At 26.9% G+C, this 17,347-nt stretch overlaps 2 protein-coding genes and 2 long non-coding RNA genes across 6 annotated transcripts; 3 read left to right on the top strand and 1 right to left on the bottom strand.

Annotated features, from left to right (window-relative positions):
- The first annotated feature begins 22 nt into the window (after positions 1–22).
- Positions 23–5,404, top strand: Bmcp (uncoupling protein Bmcp mitochondrial). The gene is made up of 9 exons (XM_011051351.2): positions 23–425; positions 520–606; positions 824–971; positions 1,241–1,520; positions 1,647–1,765; positions 3,811–3,871; positions 3,943–4,032; positions 4,702–4,867; positions 5,053–5,404. Exons 2-8 carry the CDS (start codon positions 534–536, stop codon positions 4,816–4,818), a joined length of 888 nt encoding a protein of 295 aa, XP_011049653.1. The 5' UTR covers positions 23–425; positions 520–533; the 3' UTR covers positions 4,819–4,867; positions 5,053–5,404.
- Positions 5,104–14,337, bottom strand: LOC105143211 (protein FAN). Of its 2 annotated transcripts, none has more exons than XM_011051349.2 (16): positions 14,200–14,337; positions 12,188–12,421; positions 11,845–12,037; positions 11,569–11,754; positions 11,377–11,448; positions 11,079–11,287; positions 10,831–10,993; positions 10,342–10,496; positions 9,894–10,072; positions 9,485–9,616; positions 9,129–9,335; positions 8,757–9,030; positions 8,273–8,503; positions 8,023–8,111; positions 7,401–7,652; positions 5,104–7,083 (listed from the first exon to the last, which is right to left on the bottom strand). In XM_011051349.2, exons 2-16 carry the CDS (start codon positions 12,412–12,414, stop codon positions 6,986–6,988), a joined length of 2,667 nt encoding a protein of 888 aa, XP_011049651.2. In that variant the 5' UTR covers positions 12,415–12,421; positions 14,200–14,337; the 3' UTR covers positions 5,104–6,985. The 2 variants fall into 2 exon arrangements, with proteins under 2 accessions (XP_011049651.2, XP_011049650.2); XM_011051348.2 differs by lacking the exon at positions 14,200–14,337 and adding an exon at positions 12,964–13,351.
- Positions 7,593–8,836, top strand: LOC147907816 (uncharacterized). The gene is made up of 2 exons (XR_015546918.1): positions 7,593–7,684; positions 8,382–8,836. It is a non-coding gene; the product is annotated as an uncharacterized LOC147907816 (long non-coding RNA).
- A 119-nt stretch (positions 14,338–14,456) lies between the features above and the next one.
- Positions 14,457–15,399, top strand: LOC147907815 (uncharacterized). 2 transcript variants are annotated; one of them, XR_015546920.1, is made up of 2 exons: positions 14,457–14,777; positions 15,128–15,399. It is a non-coding gene; the product is annotated as an uncharacterized LOC147907815 (long non-coding RNA). The 2 variants fall into 2 exon arrangements; XR_015546921.1 differs by having other exon boundaries at positions 14,457–14,788.
- The last annotated feature ends 1,948 nt before the right edge of the window (positions 15,400–17,347 follow it).

The raw sequence follows: 17,347 nt of genomic DNA, 5'->3' as shown, positions 1-17,347 counted from the left end.
AGTTCAGTGTCTCCTATTGATAATGCGTGTAACCAATAATAAAATATTTTCTAACCCAAGTTGGTGCAAACCCGGTCGAGCCGAAAACACCTAATGAAAGCTGTGTTCCAAAATTTATTGCCAGTTCTGAAAATCTATAGTTTACGTCACGTATAGTTTACGTCCACTATAGATTTTCAGTACTGCAGTAAATTTTGGAACACAGCTATAGACAGAGACGGCAGAGTTCGAGAGAGACGCTTGCAAATTGAGCACACCATATTATCCCTTCTACCATAGATGTTTCTGGATGTTTCCAAACGCAGTCGATGTGTTGGAACTAACCTAAAATATATGCGAGAGAGAGAAATTTGTATCAATATGTTATCTCTTTATTATATTTGGAATTTACTTGAATATTGACATATATGAGAAGAAAGGAAAAAGTAAAACATTTTACATTTATGTCGATTATTTTCCTGTAACATTTACATTCTTTATTAGATCACATTTATATTATTATCTTTGCCTTTTAATAAGATCAAAAACTGGTGATGGGAGAAAAAAATTGGAAGGATTGGAGACCTTTCGTATATGGAGGTTTAGCTTCGATTGTTGCAGAGTTGTGTAAGTGAATGAAAAATAATTAAAAAATATTCTTACTTTATTGTTTGAAATCATATTTTAGATAACTCAGGTCATGTTCTGATATGCATTGCCACTGAAAATCTATAGTTCACATTATGTATACTGTAGATTTTCAGTATTGGTAGTGTATATTGGAATATGTCTTCAATACACGCATGTGCATAATAGTAAATAATTTGCATTTCTTTTATTCCAGGCACTTTTCCTTTAGACACGACAAAAACACGCTTACAAGTACAAGGTCAGAAGTATGATGAAAAGCTTGCACGTTTAAAATATTCTGGCATGACTGATGCTTTAATGCAGATATCTAAACAAGAAGGAATAAAAGGTTTATATTCTGGGTAAGAGAGAGTATTTTATTGTGAAAAGTAATATATTTTTTAATATTAAATTTTATTTTATTTAAAATTGTTAATGATATTGTTTGAAATAACAAAGATATTTCATTCAAATATAGAGAAATATTTAAAAGATGTTTTATATCTTTGAGCTAAAAAATTTTAGTATCAATATATAACATTAGAATTACTTTTAAAATTTTAAACATTACTACTTTTTAAAATAATTCATTAGTATAATTAAATAATTAATAGTTACTTTGTTTTGTCAGGATTAGTTCTGCAATTTTACGACAAGCAACATATGGAACTATAAAGTTTGGGACTTACTATTCACTCAAAAAAGCTGCAATTGATACTTGGGCAACAGGGGATTTAGTCACAATAAATATTGTTTGTGCAGCATTAGCTGGAGCTATATCCAGTGCGATTGCCAATCCTACTGACGTAGTAAAAGTTCGTATGCAAGTTACTGGCAATGAAAGAAATATATCTCTGTTTACTTGCTTTCAAGATGTATACAGATATGAAGGTGTTCGTGGACTTTGGAGGGTAATACAATCAATTTCAATATGTTACCATACATATATGCAGCATACGCACACATACATATATGCACACACATGTGTACAGAATGTGTGTACATAAAGAAGTATACAGATTAATTTTTTTATGCAGGGTGTTGGACCTACTGCTCAACGAGCAGCTGTTATTGCAGCTGTAGAATTACCTATATATGACTATACAAAGATTAAATGTATGAGTTTATTGGGAAATAGCATTAGTAATCATTTTGTGTAAGTTTTTTTTCACTAAATGTAGATATAACATAAAGGATGTGTTCCAATATTCACTGCCAGTGCTGAAAATCTATAGCGTATACTGTATAGTCAGCATTGGCAGTGAATATCGGAACACACCCAAAATATTTTAAATATGTTTTCTGATTGTAATGGTAAACCATTTTCAAATTTATGATAATTATGACTGCGTTCCACTTAACACTCACAACGCTCATGAGCCTCATTTTTGTCCTTGTTTAATTTGACAAGGATGAAGTAATTCCACGCGTTGTGAGTGTTAAGTGGAATGCAGTCTATAATAATACATATGCTTTTTAACAAAAAGTTATTTACAGAAATGACAGATTCATTATCAGTATGTTTAAATCATACCTATATTTATATCAATATGTATGTTATTTATTATACTATTAATTATTAGGATCGATTAACCCTTGTCCGGACAGCTGAAACTTTTTTCTTTTTAAATGTTGTTAATGTATCTACATGATTTTATATCTGAAACTTAAGGATACAGGATTAATAATTGTGAATTGCTATTGTATATGTATAGAAAAATCTGATTAGTACTTATAGCTATTTAATAGTAATTTAATATTAATGTGTAATATAATATATTGCATATTAAAATGGAATGAAGTCTTTATTAAATTCATGTAGAGCATTTTTTTTAACGCAATTTGCGATGTGGGAGATTAAGTCTGAATATTTAAAAAATAATTCAATTATGATATTTATAAAATATAAAAAAGAAAGTATTGGGAATAATAAGGAAAGAGACAAAAATTTTTAGGATTAATATGACAAACTTGTAATAATTACAAAATTTGTCATACAAATTAATTTTTATTCTAAAATACATATTCCATAAGAGTATGTATTATGTATTTTTTATTGAATTTTTTTTGTAGATTTTTGTCAATATTTTAGAAATAATTTATCTCAAACATAAATCTAATTTATTTCGTTTTAGCTTAACTACATTCTAACACTTTATACTTTAATAACTACTTAAAACTTTTCTGGATTATATTAATCACATCGCTTGGATGTTAATAACTCATAAAGCTTACATAGAGGTGTGTTTTTTATATATTATATATACTTTTCTTTTCTTGCACATTTAAACATCATACTTTTTAATTTATCATTATTTTTAAGAATATATAAATGTATACAAGTGTTAATTTTTAATATTAATAATCAAATTGCTGGTATCTATTAAGCGAGGTGATTAAAATGCACTTAAAATGAAGTAATAACTTAATTTATTAGCTGTTTGCACCAATATTTAGCAAGATGTTTTGATATTGAAATAATTAATCAAGTATTTATCTCTTTTAATGTAGAAGTTAATTTTATTTGGAACTAACACTTCAATTTCATTATATTTTTAGTGTCTACAATTGTGCAATTTTTGAAGTATTCCATATGTCGCACATTGTCATAGGAGTAAAAACTCTCTTAAAATTAAAATTTTATTTCCAGGTCCTTTGATATTGTCATGCGTATGGACACATGCGATAGACGGATTTTGAGATGACCAGAGAGGCTTGACACGGAAGCTGTGTTCGGCACTCTGTGTTTAGTTCAAGTATCGTTAAGACAATCGTCCAGATAATTATACATGATAAATTACTTTGCAAACATCTTTTGATTAGCATTTATGCATTTTAAGATTACTCGTTATCCATTGATGATAACTTCCTAATTTTTCTACTGTAAAAAGATCCTATTTTGTCTATGTTTTTATTTCTGTTCATGTTTGGAAACATACTTTTGCTCTATTAAAATATTGATTATCATCGCATAAACATGGTATTATACATTCTTAATTTTCTATAATGTCTGGATAAGGGTTAATTTTGCTTTATAATGTAAAATTGCAGTTAAAAATCTTAAAATAAATCGAGAATATTACTAATTACAATTTTACAAATAATAAAAATTTCATAATTAAAAAGTACTTTTAATTAAATTAACATAATTTAAATATATTATAGAATGAATGTGTACTTAAATGTGACTATATCTTTTAGATCTAGTTTTGTAGCTAGTATGGGAAGTGCTGTAGCTTCAACGCCTATAGACGTAATTCGCGTAAGTAAATTGTTATATATTTGTACAACATAATTGAAATATTTTTTCTTTCAAGATATCTTTCTCTTTAGACCCGATTGATGAATCAAAAGAGAGTGCACATAGCTAGTAAGAAAGCTTCATCATACATTTACAGTGGCAGTATAGATTGTTTGGTTCAGGTATAAAACTTTATTTCTGTAATATTTTATATTTATATTTATGTGCATATATATATATATATATATATATATATATATACACACTACTTAACCAAAAATAGGAAACACTTTGAAATACTGCTCAAAATTGTGCAATATTCAGAAAATCGTAACTTGATGAAAAATTATCGCAGACAAAAAATCAAAAAAGCATTTGAAAGCTTAAAATCTCTACTTTCGAAATCGGTAATTGATATTTCAATCTGACTGATTTTTTATGGAGATATACGAACACAAATGGATATTCGTCAAATTTGAAAATTTTTTATAGACTTTACAAAGATCTATGGCGTGAAGTAAAATGCACACAAAAATACAGTTTACGGCAGTCGAAAGGATGAATTTTTACCTTCAATTTTTTTTTATTGAGTGCTGTATGATTTTTTTTCATCAAATTATTGAACTTTGAAGCAAAAGTGATCATTTTTCTCGATTTCGAAAGTAGAAATTTCAAACTTTTTTTAATTTTTTGTCTGCGATAATTTTTCACCGAGTTACGGTGTTCTGAATATTGCATAATTTTGAGCGTGTTCTAAAGTGCTTCCTATTTTTTGTTAAGTAGTATATAATTTATATATTTATTACGCACAGTTTATATCTATTTACAAGGAAAATATTTTTTCTATGTAGACGATTAAAAATGAAGGAGTTCTAGCACTGTACAAAGGTTTTATTCCGACGTGGTTCAGGATGGGACCGTGGAATATTATATTTTTTATTACCTACGAACAATTGAAACAGTTGTGATGCATCGTCGACTATTATATTGAATATTTAAATTCCTCATTACAATAAGGTCTGGAAATATAAAAATCATTATATTATGAATTTAGCATTACTATCTGATAATCTCAATTGTATATAATTGTTTAATTGTGAAAGTGACTATTGATTAGTTACCTTAATGCCATATAAAATAAGTAAACTTAAAGCACATAAATGAATTAGACACAGCATTTTTCAACATTAAAGTAATTGTAGAAATAGGTATAAAAACGAAAGTAATCAGAAAAGTTTAAGAGCTTCCCAAAGTACAAGCTTCCACAAATTATTTTAATTGATAAAGACTACAAATTATATCTACATTCAATATATTATTATACAGTTATGACACAATCATACACTGTTATATGTAAGTATTTCAATTATTTTGTCATTTTTATACATAATTCGATTCTGCACAAAAAGTTTTTGTAAATCAATGAACAGTCAAAATGTCAAAATATCATATATGGAAACGAAAGTTATTATTCGAGGTTTATGTTTGTAGTAATGTTTTGTACTAGTCATTGTTATTTATATGAATATAATAATGAATCATTGTATTTCAGTATTTTTACATAGCATTTACTGTCATATTTCTGGCATACACGCTAGTCACTTTAAGAGATTGTTATAAAATTAATGTAAGATAGTGTTGAGCCGTATAAAATTTGGCTATTAATTTTTTGTGAATAATATTATATAATTCATAATGGCTAAAGTCAATTTTTTAAATCAAATCTTAATTTTTTTTTCACAGCAGTCACATAAAATGATCATATAGTCTGTATACAGATATAACTTTCTATTTTAATTTCTTTTCATGCGAAATAAATATATATTGATCTGTGTATGTATGTATTTATGTATGTATGTATGTATGTATGTATGTATGTATGTATGTATGTATGTATGTATGTATGTATGTATGTATGTATGTATGTGTGTGTGTGTGTGTGTGTATGTATGTATGTATGTATGTATGTATGTATGTGTGTGTGTGTGTGTGTGTGTGTGTGTGTGTACACAGTACAAATTTTAATGTTCTTAATTTAATGTTTTTAATGTTACAAATTTTAATGTCTCTTAATTTAAAGTGATACCTATTTGCAACTAAACGTTTAAGAGTTCATAATCCTGTATTAAACACAATGATATAATAGCTTATAATATGAAATTATTTTTTTTTAAAGATAGGAAGACTGATTCACACATAGATAAGAAATATCTAATTATCTTGCAAACGAAAATGGAATGTAACATTACATATCACTGTACATGTACATTATATAGTATACAGTATTTTAGATTTACTGGGACAAATTTCAAGGAATAATAGATTCTTACCAAAAGAATTAATTTTTGTTAAGGAACTCGTATCGGCACTTTTTTAAGGACATATCTGATTGCGCAATATCTGACAATACTAATTCACATCCTTTTGTTTTTGTAAAAAGATATCAATATTCCTGCACAATATCGCATGATCGATTAGGTCTTTAGAGTTAGTCCGAACAAAAACATGTAACTCCTTAAAATGTATTGTACAAAAGTTTCTTAATAAAAGTTGATTTTTTAAATGAGATCTATCATCCTTTTATGTTTGTCTCATAGATTCTAAAACATCTTGTATTTATACATAATTTATATAAAAATTTTATCAATGTAAAAATTGGTATTCTATTAAAAGAATATATAGACCTGATACATTCAGCTGTATTTTTTTTACATTCAATGTATAAGAAGTGTGTGTATTTATGTAAGAAATATAAATATATCATTAAAGAGAAAACAATTTCAGAAGTTTAAAAATATATAGTTTACAGAAAAGAATCTTTTTTGTTTATCGAATGTAAAATGTGCACACATTTCAAAAATTCAAAAGTTTGTGATATATATTAAAAATAGCTAATTTAAAAAAGAATCAATTTAAGAGCATATATTATAGATATTTTTGTATGAGCATCAATGCTTGTAAATCCTTTTTTTCAGATTACTTTAAATATGCGACTTTATAATATTATCTAGTTCTAGAATATACTGTTATATATAATAAGTAATAAAAATATTATGTTAGGCCTCTCTACAGTCTATATATTTACATATCTATAATTTTTCTTATACACTGATAGTGATTATTTGTAATACTGTGTCAGTGATTATGACATTTCCATACGATGACTTTTCTATCTTTTCCACCTGTTATTATCAAATTACTATCTGCAGTTACAGCCAAGGCGCAAAGCGGTCCTGAAAAGATGTATGTTATAAATTGTCAATAATTAATGTATTAATAATTAATGTATGTGTAAATTCTATTGTGGCTGCTTTCGGTTTGGACGCTTATGCACTTTAAACGCTTATAACCGTTGTTCTATCTCTATTATTTATTACATAAAACAAGGATAGAAGCATTGAAAGTGTCCAAACTAAACATAGCCTCTATAATAAAAAGAAGATATAGTATAATATAAATTCAAACATCAAAATCTTTTACTATAAATTATTTTAGTAATATATGCAAATATATATATATATGTCATACTATAATAGTATCCAAAATTTACCATCGTGGCAATGTATTTGCGGAATGAATACAGCCTCCTGATGATTCCAGATATTAAGATTTCCATCGTTATCACCTATTAGCAAGAATATTCCCATCCATATTAATGTCAATGGTTCGCTTTCTAAACTGACTGAATATATCTGTGTACTTGTTCGGACATCGATTATATTTAATACTTTGTCTTCTGCACATGATATGACGCTGCTGCATTGTTTATCGAAGATTACAGCGTTTATTCTGCATGTGTGACCTTTATACAATAAATGACGACAAACATTAATGGTAATAGAGAACTTTATTATTTCATTTCAAAAGTATTTTTAATCATAAAATATAAAACAATAAGAATTAATGTTTGCACGATATACATTTAATATTATTATTTATAAACATAGAGATTTTTTTATAAAATTAGTAAATCTATCGTAGGAATGCTAGACACATTTCTAGCCTACGATTAAATAGACATGAAGATATAAAAGATATAAAAAGACTTACAAAGATTTGTATAAACTTATATCTCATTGTAATTTTTTATTCAAATGTATATTACAACTATTTAATATGGCCGTTTTTAGTAATTTTAAGCATAGCATGAAAATAAGCGAAAACACATTTACCTTTAATAGTTGATTGTAAATTGTAACTGTTCATGCTCCATAAACATAATTCGCCATCTTCTGTACCAGATACTAACATAGTATCGTCTCTACATAATCGGGAGTATAAGAATTTATTCAATTTATAAATATGAAACACAGTAATATATCGTTTATATTATTAGCAGAAATTAATTTGTTATTTAAGAAGTAAAGTTCTTATCTTTGTTACGTACTTATTATATTATTACACATAAGTGATATATCTAACCTTGATATATTAATACAAGTTACTTTGGAATCATGATCTAATTGTGCGATAAAGCATTCCGTAGGTTTAATTTTTGATCCAGAAGTGTACTCATGCCAAATTTTTGCAGTGCAATCCCACGATCCAGATATAATCACTCGATGAGTAGAACTCCATGCTAAACATGATACAGCATCTTCATGTCCTTGTAGAACATCAATTACTCTGCCAAATTCGATATCGTAAAATATCCTTAAATAGAATACAGCATGGTTAAAATTTGTAAGACTTTCGAATCATTTTATGTGTATATACATATATATATATATATAGAGAGAGAGAGAGAGAGAGAGAAGATATGTGTATAACTTTAAATTTGTATCGCATATAAAATTTATATATTTGACATCTAAAAAAAAACAGGAATGTATATATGATTTATATATAAATAAATTTATATATTGTTATTATAATTATATATAGAATTTGATCACTGTTATATTACAAAGTATTGTCCCATGATCCCGCTACAAGAATGTTTCGTTGCGATAGCGTACAGTATGAGATACAAGATGACAGTGACAACGAGGACAAAGTAACACTACGTGTCAATTTCTTCTCACTTATGTTATACAATTTAAGCGTTCCATCTTGTCCTACTGATATAATTTCGTTACTCGTTTTATTTTTTCGTACAATACTGGTGATACAGTCTTTATGTGCTTGAAACATTACTAATTCAATAAAATTAATTGATTTTTTGTTTACGCATGCACTATCTGGAAAATTAATAATATTTAATATGCTATATTATATCCATATATACATGCGCATTTGTATGAATAGCTAAGAAAAAAGTATATATAAGACATAATACCTGAAGTTATCGTGTCTGGTGAAGTCAATAATGTTTCACTGTATAATAAATTTGGAGCTAATGTCAAACGTTTGGGATGAGGTAAAGTGAAAACTTGTTTTGGTATTTGCCCAAACTCCATTATTTGCACCTCGAGACCATGTCTGTCATTTATATCTCGTATAGTATCTAAATCTACTGCTCCTTCATAACACAAATGGAAAAATACTACAAAGAAAGCAAATATATATTGTAGAAATTTGGAAAACAATCATAAATTTTAACTCTATAAATTTTAACAATACTTTAAATTAATATTGTAATTTTTTTTATTTCTATTATAATATACTATAAAAAAATACAAAAAATTGAATTACCATTGTCAGCCTTATCAGCTTCAACTCCTCTTTGCTTATATCCAAAAATTAGGTCAATCCAATGATGAAGATTTTGAGAAATATAATCACTTTCTAAGGCATTTCTCAATTGTTGTACAAAATCCGCTGGTCCTAGAATATGCCAGTTAATATTAATTTTTTATCTTAAATATTAAATATTTATAACATTATAATTATAATCATACAATTGATCACATGTAAATATGATGCAGAATTGATAGTTACTTTGTAACTATTTGCCATAAGAAATATTTCAAGAATATTGTTAATGAATAAAGTACTTCTTAGAGTAAAATCTAAAATTTTATCTATTTTGAAAAATATACAATGGTGATTAATCGTTAATATAAGTGACTAATGATAATTATAATTAAACATCTTATCTTACCTTTTGCCCAAGGAGGTAGTTGTACATCGCCTATTTTTGTACCATCATGTCGATAGCCAAAATCAATACCATAATTATTCATTAGAAAGTCACCATCATTGTTCGTGTCATAAAACTCCGGTATCAGTTCTTTAAAGTCAGACATGTTCACCAAAACATTTTTCCACACGTCAGCTATACTGTTAGGTGTTTTTGTTCGTAAAAGTGAAACATAAAATCGTTCTGCACATTTGACAGAGTAATTATGTATTTTTACAATATTTGAAACATTTCTTATTTCTGCCTTTTCTTACGAAATAAATACATAATCCATTTTCCTTAAATTACAGTGTTTCTAGCATAATCAATTTTTTTTCATGCATAAATGTGCGTTATTATTACAATTTATTAATATAATTTTAAAAGCAAATAAATATCGAAAAGAATTAAATGAAAAAGTGATATATACCTGTTGAACATTCTATCTGGATGATCAAATCTTCCATTTTGAAGACAGAGCATATACTGAGGATATTTCCGTACTAGATAAAACAGTACAAAACCTGGTGCACTATAATGAGAACCATATAAAAACTTCGGATCAGACATTTCCGAATATCGTTCCTATAATAATACAGGTATATGAAAAAAATATTGGTTTTTTTAATGTATTTCATAAAAAATGATGTGAATGACACACAAAGTAATGGTGTGGAAAAATTGGCTCAATTAAAATATTAATAATACTTGAACTACTGGAAAATTATAGATTAATTCAAGAAGTAATTGAGTGCTTGAAGGTATTGTAAAAAAATTTTAGAATGTTTTGTGTGTATATTGTGTAATGAATATTTAATAGGAATCTAATATATACACACACGCGCACACACACACACGCGCGCACACACACGCACGCACGCACGCACGCACGCACGCACACACACACACACACACACACCTTTAGCCTCTCTAGACGAATAGGATTTAATGCGCCAATAGGTTTTGAAAGATCTCTGTAAACATTAACATCATTTAAATTTAACATTGAAGAAGTATAGTCTTGTATAATCCAAGGGAACACTGGATATTGCGTCAAATCATGAAATGTTCTATCTGCCAAACTGAAACAAAGTGATATAATTTAAATATATTCCTTCACATAATATTTGGGTCAACAATAATTAACTTTAAAGTCCTAATAATTACCTATTTACATATAAAATGTAATCATAATTCGATAAAGATCCATTTTGCCATCTCATTGTCATTTGATTTTGTGGTACAGTCTCAAGAGAAACCGCCGATTGTTTAAGTAAATTTTCATATAGTTTGTCTCTTCCATCTTGATTTTGAAACGATAAAAATAAATGTTTAATTTTGCTATCAGTTTGTCTTATCCATTTAATTTCCAGACCCTGTAAACGAATTATTAATATGGTTCCTCTTTATAATAAAATTCTATTAAAATTATATAATAGAACATTACAGATTATAAAATATTTACCACTTGTCGCAATAAAAATCTTCTTTTTATAACATTTCGTATATCTTTTAGTTGAATCTTAAGAACGGGATGCTAAAAATTAAAAACAGTGTTATAATGCACAATAGTACTTTTTCTTTAGTTTATAAAAAAAGAAAGACTCCAACAAAAAATTCTACTTGTAGCATAATGTGAAAGAAACTAAATAATTACTTGATCCATGTTATTGTAAGGTTGGAAATAAATCCTCGAGTTGGTCAATAATACTCTGCCTGGATTTATTACAAGTGGTAAAACTTTATTTGCTTGTGTTTCCAAAATCACTTGTTCATATAGATCCTCAAGCCATGACGTATCAAACGATACACGTGATTGTCTAGAGTGTACAATAGCCATAATCTTAAAAAAATTAAAAGCATTATTAAAATGACTTTAATGTTTATTACAATTCTTTTAAAACACATTATCTGGTAAATAAAAGAATATTACCATAGCATTTTGTTCTATAGTTACTAAACTTGCTGCTCTATGCAATTGTAGGATCTGTGAAAGACAATCTTCTACTTTTGCATAATTGAAACAAAAGTGGAATATAGTATTCTGATGTATAAATCTATACGGTGCTAATATATTTTTCTCCAACATTTCCACGTGTTGCTTGCAATCTATTGATAGTATATTACTGCAACATAATTAAACATATAAATGAACAAACAATTGTAACAATATCAAAATATAAAAAGAATTGGACAAAAACAGTAATCTATTTTTTGTTTTCTCTTTTTCTTTGTCAGATATATTTTTTTTATAGCTATATTAAAAATATATTTACCTTACTATATCATTGCTTAATGTACACTGCTCGATTGATGTAGTTTCTTTAAGTTGAAGTTTAATTAATGGCTGATTAATATCTTTATTTACAAATACTAACGATTTTGAGCATAATTTCAATCTTCCCTCCATCCACTTATTATCTTTAGAAAATTGAGTGTCTAGCTTTTTCATTTGAACACTATAATCTTCAAAAAATATTTCTCCTGGTTCCAAAAGAAGCATTGTAAACCTGTAAAAAAATATTTGAATTTTATGTCTCTTACATTTTCATAAAAATATACTTGTTTGATTTTTTATTCTTTACGTAAAAAGGTTTAAAATAGATATTTAATATTATAAAAAGACCAACTGACTAATGACTTAAGTATCTTGTTAATAGGTTTAAAACATTCCATTTAATTCCAAATATTATAAGTATAAATAATGTTTTAAAACTAAGAAATCTAAAATGTTTATAAGACCAGTATGTTTATCAAAGCTCGAACATTTATCAAATTACATATTAAGCTTACATAGAATTAGAATATTTTTGAGATGACGTCGGAGAAATAAGCAATTATCTAACTTTCTATTTATATTCATATTATTTATTCATAGAAATCTTAACCTAAAAGATAACATTTAAGATAAAAATTTTTAACTTAATATAATCTCGCAATTTTTCCTCAGTACAATTTTTTCATACAAAAAATACAAGTTATACAAATTTCAATTCGCGAACATCTTTCTCATAATTTTATCTATTAAAAAACTTGTTAATATTCTGCGTACCTTTCCTTCTCCATCATCGAATAAGTAAGCAATACATATATTATAACAATTAATATATAATAAACTGCTGTGGTATAAGAACAATAAGGAAAATTAACAGGAAACTTTTATTATTATATAAGTGAACGTGAACACACGGTTTAATATATTTAACAAAACATGACTCAACTTCAACAAAAATAATGAATGACTAATGACAGTTCACTCTGGACTTCAGGAATTACGCCTAGATAACTCTGTGCATTTTTGTTATAATATACGTAACGTAATCTATAGTTTAGAAATCACGTAATTGGCTTTCTGTCGCACTTCTTTCTATTTCTCTATAACGCTTTCTTATTTTAAATGCCCAATGGACAGCAGACATCTTGGATGTGTTCCAAAATTCACTGCCAGCGTTGAAAAGCTATAATTTACGTGACATATACTATACATTTTCAGCATTGGCAGTGAATTTTGGAACACAGTGCTTATAATAGAAATATTTGGAGGGACAAATACAGTGTTATGCACAGTTATACAAGAGATGTATCAAAGAAAGTAAAAAAGCGACGTTCAGTTTTCAGTGACAAAATAATATTAGTTATTAACGAAATAGATAAGTTTAAACAGGATGTTAAAAAAACTATTTAGCATATATATGATAGATAGTACATATTGAATAAAAAAATCTTAGTAAACATACATCGAAAGTTCAATTATTTCTGAGATATTTTATATTAATTTTTGTATGTTAGCATCATGAATGACTTACTGGCTTCTACTACGTGTCGCGATGTTTACCTTAGTGTTTATAAACTGCGTTTTGTATGTTTTCATTCAATTTCGATACATACTTTATATGTTAAATATATACGGAAATGAAAGGACATGTGGAACTTCTGTAAATATAGTAAGTAATTCATGATGCTACATACAAAAATATTTATATCTCAGAAATAGTTGAGCTTTCAACCTATTCACTAAAAGTTTTTTTACTTACAATTAGTATAATGTCTACCATATAAATGCTGAATGGTTTTTTTTAACACCCTATTATATATTTTTTGTATACAGTTATAATTTCGCATATACATATTAGTAAAACATATTATTTGTAATGTCTTTTAAAATAACCTCTTTTTAATACAAAGATATTTTTATTATTGTGTACAAATATCTTTGTATTCACTAATTTTATTAGTACAAGTTTAATTTATTAATGTATTAATTAGTATGTTTTTAAATCGGCCTTACCTTGCAAAACATCTACAAATGATGTAATATTATTTCTGCCACGCGGCAAAAGTTGAATTGAGTTCAACTTTTGTCGCGCGATTGAAATTGTATCTATTACTTCCAAGTAAGTGAAATGTTGATTGGCTGTCTCCCCAATTTCCGTCGTGCGGCAAGCGTTGACGCGTCCAGTGTGCAGGAGTCAATAGTATTTCTAGACCGAGTATTATCAGAAATTTCAGGAGTGGGGGTAGCTCTCCTTTAGGAAAGGACACACTTATTCAGCTTAGTGCGCTCTCTCTCGTTTCGCGCATGCGTATAAAGTGTATCTCTAACACAGGGAATGGAAAGAGAGAACGAGGAATTGGAGGAACTGAAATGTAATAGCTACAGTCAGATCGGCGAAAAGAGTCTCATATATGTTCGGTGAGAGTCTTACGACGACCGCGAACCGGGACGGACGTGTTTCGTCTCGGAATTTTTGTTAGTCAGGTTAGCTCGCCGAGCTTCTTCGTGCTTTCGATTTCCTCTCTTTAGAGATGTAAAAATACCGTAAAATTCAATCTTACAATTACTTACGGTAAAATTGCGGTAAAATGGTAATTTATTGGTAATTTTGATAAAATTTGTTTTATAATTTTATGTACAAGACACTGTATTTTCGTTCTTGTATAAAATTTTAAAATAGATATATATTTTTTTCTTCTATTTCTATCATTTAATTAATTGTTTAATTTATTTAAAATAAATGTAATAACTATAAAATTAAAATCATATGATAGATAAAATTATTTTTAATATCTTGTGATTTTTCGAATTACGTGATCTTTTTCAGTAGGATATAATTTAATCAGAATAAAGCTCACTAAACAATATTGTCAATTAATATCAATATAATTAATATATTTTTCGTTGATATATGTGATTATTATTTTTGTTTTTACTCTAGTTAAAACATGACAGTCGCTGAAAAGTAAAATAACAAGCAAATAAAAATATTACAATAAATTTATAAGGTATGAAAAATATAATATAAGATTATGTATACCTGTCACACTTTTTATTTTCAAAATTAAAAAATTTATTTAAAGTTTTTTTATTTACTACATAAGTTTAGAAGTTTAAGTTATGAAAAATATAATTAACTTCTTAATTTTTAAGGACTATATATTGTACCTGTACTTTTTGTTTTAAAAATTTGAATAAAAAATTTATTTGAAATTTCTCTGTTACAAGGTACCTATGGTTTCTTAATTATTTTATCAATATGTAATTATGTAGTATCGAAATGAATTTAAATTAAATAAAGTGTTTTTCAATTTTTTAACTTAATGACTAAATACTCTTAAATCAAATTACTTTATCTTTATAACTTTTTAAAATTATTATTTTACCAGCCTTCATAAATTACTGATAAATTACTAATTTACTGTAAATTATCGAGTATATTTACCGAAATTATCATGGATTAAGTTAATCGTAGTGATTCTTTTTAATTCGAAGCCACTCCGAATCAATTAAAATCGATTAAAAAAATGACGGTATGAATCAATAAAGTTTGGGTGCTGGTTTATTCCAGCGTTCACATAATTAATATTTCGATAAATCGTTTTCAGCAGCTTAATTGCTTATCGTCTTATCCAATAATGATGTGTTGATTATATCCAAACTCGATATAATACAATCTTTTGATTTCATCTTTAAAATAAATATAAAATTTAGTTAATGAAATGGTCGTCAAATAATAGATCAATAAATTTTTTATTTAAATATAAAATGGATTATATTAATTATATCATAAAAATTATATCATAAAAATTATTATATCATAAAAACGACTGTTAAACTAAAAGATTACATAAATATTGTAAAAACTTATATTTTTATATTATTATTATTGTAACAATTAAAGAATTACAGTTTTGCAATGTTTGTAGAATATTACAAGCATATTACTGACATTTTGCAGGCATATTGTTAATTTACATTTCTATATCTCTGCAATGTTACATTGCAATCTGCAATATTGCAATATTGCTTCAATCTTCTGTGCTGTATGGGTAGTAGAATATTGCTTATATATCAGTGATTTTTTATGTTAATTCTTTTATTTCACTCTATCTTAAGATAGAGGTATTTTACATAACCTTAATTCGTTGTGTGATTTTTTTCGTGCGGATCTGTAAAAAACAAAAAACAAAAGAAAAATAAAAGAATTAAAAATCGCTGATACAGGCAATATTGTTCTACTATTATGTAATTATATAATTTATATTATAATTATATATATAAATGACACGATTACGATCGAATAACGGTCGATCGTGCACGTAACTGACACACTAATGCTTGCATGGCGCTGTTACAAATTGCACGCTGTGATAGCGCCATGCAAGCATTATCTACTTTATTATACAAAGATGGCACAGTGACTGCATTTCAACTGCATGATATGCTAAACACAACGTACTGCCATATGATGTTATCTGGGCATCGATGTGACAGATTTCCTTACCTGAATATCTATCAACTTCAATACCCAGTAAACGAGAATGGATTAAAATAGATTAAAATTTTTTGAATGCGTACTTTAATTCCATGAAAATGAAATGGATTGATTGGATTGAAATGGATTGAAATGGATTAGATCCGAGATTAGACACTAATTTAATATTCGAAAAAAAAACATTATTTAAAATTTATAAATTTTATTCCTAAGACATTTATAATAATTATACCTGAAATTAATTATTTTAAATTGATATTAAAAAACGCACCTTGGTGGGATTCGAACCACTGGATTATGAATCTTCTGCATTCTACCTGCTACATCACTTCTTCAATTAATAAGTATGTTATTTATTGTGTATGTTATTAATTATAACCAGCTAATCTAGCGCACGAAATTACATGAACACAATAAAAATATCATCATTTAATAGATACAATGAAATATACCCAGCAAACGAGAATGGATTGAAATGGATTTAAATGATTTCAGATTTTCAGAAATACGAATTCATGAATATTAAAATAAATCCTTTTCAATCGTAAATGTATTTTTATTTATTTATAGGATTTGCATAGAGCATGCCTTTGCATGCTCTCTATGCCTTTCAATCTAAAAATAATATTAGTATTTTCTGTGCATCGTGAATACTATTCAATT

This window comes from Acromyrmex echinatior, chromosome 12 (assembly GCF_024713525.1).
Source record: "Acromyrmex echinatior isolate Ae372 chromosome 12, ASM2471352v2, whole genome shotgun sequence".
Classification (NCBI taxonomy): Eukaryota; Metazoa; Arthropoda; class Insecta; order Hymenoptera; family Formicidae; genus Acromyrmex; species Acromyrmex echinatior.
The sequence above is the reverse complement of the archived record's forward strand: the minus strand, read 5'-3'. Positions and strand labels throughout refer to the sequence as shown.

Excerpts from the sequence above, each read along its gene's own strand:
- LOC105143211 (XM_011051348.2), bottom strand. Across the intron at positions 11,755-11,844 it reads CTATAGAACAAAATGCTATG|ATTATGGCTATTGTACACTC; the intron begins GTAATATTCTTT and ends AATTTTTTTAAG. Across the intron at positions 11,449-11,568 it reads CTTACAATAACATGGATCAA|CATCCCGTTCTTAAGATTCA; the intron begins GTAATTATTTAG and ends TTTAATTTTTAG.
- Bmcp (XM_011051351.2), top strand. The coding sequence starts at position 534 with ATGGGAGAAAAAAATTGGAAGGATTGGAGACCTTTCGTATATGGAGGT. Across the intron at positions 972-1,240 it reads ATAAAAGGTTTATATTCTGG|GATTAGTTCTGCAATTTTAC; the intron begins GTAAGAGAGAGT and ends TTGTTTTGTCAG. Across the intron at positions 3,872-3,942 it reads CGCCTATAGACGTAATTCGC|ACCCGATTGATGAATCAAAA; the intron begins GTAAGTAAATTG and ends CTTTCTCTTTAG.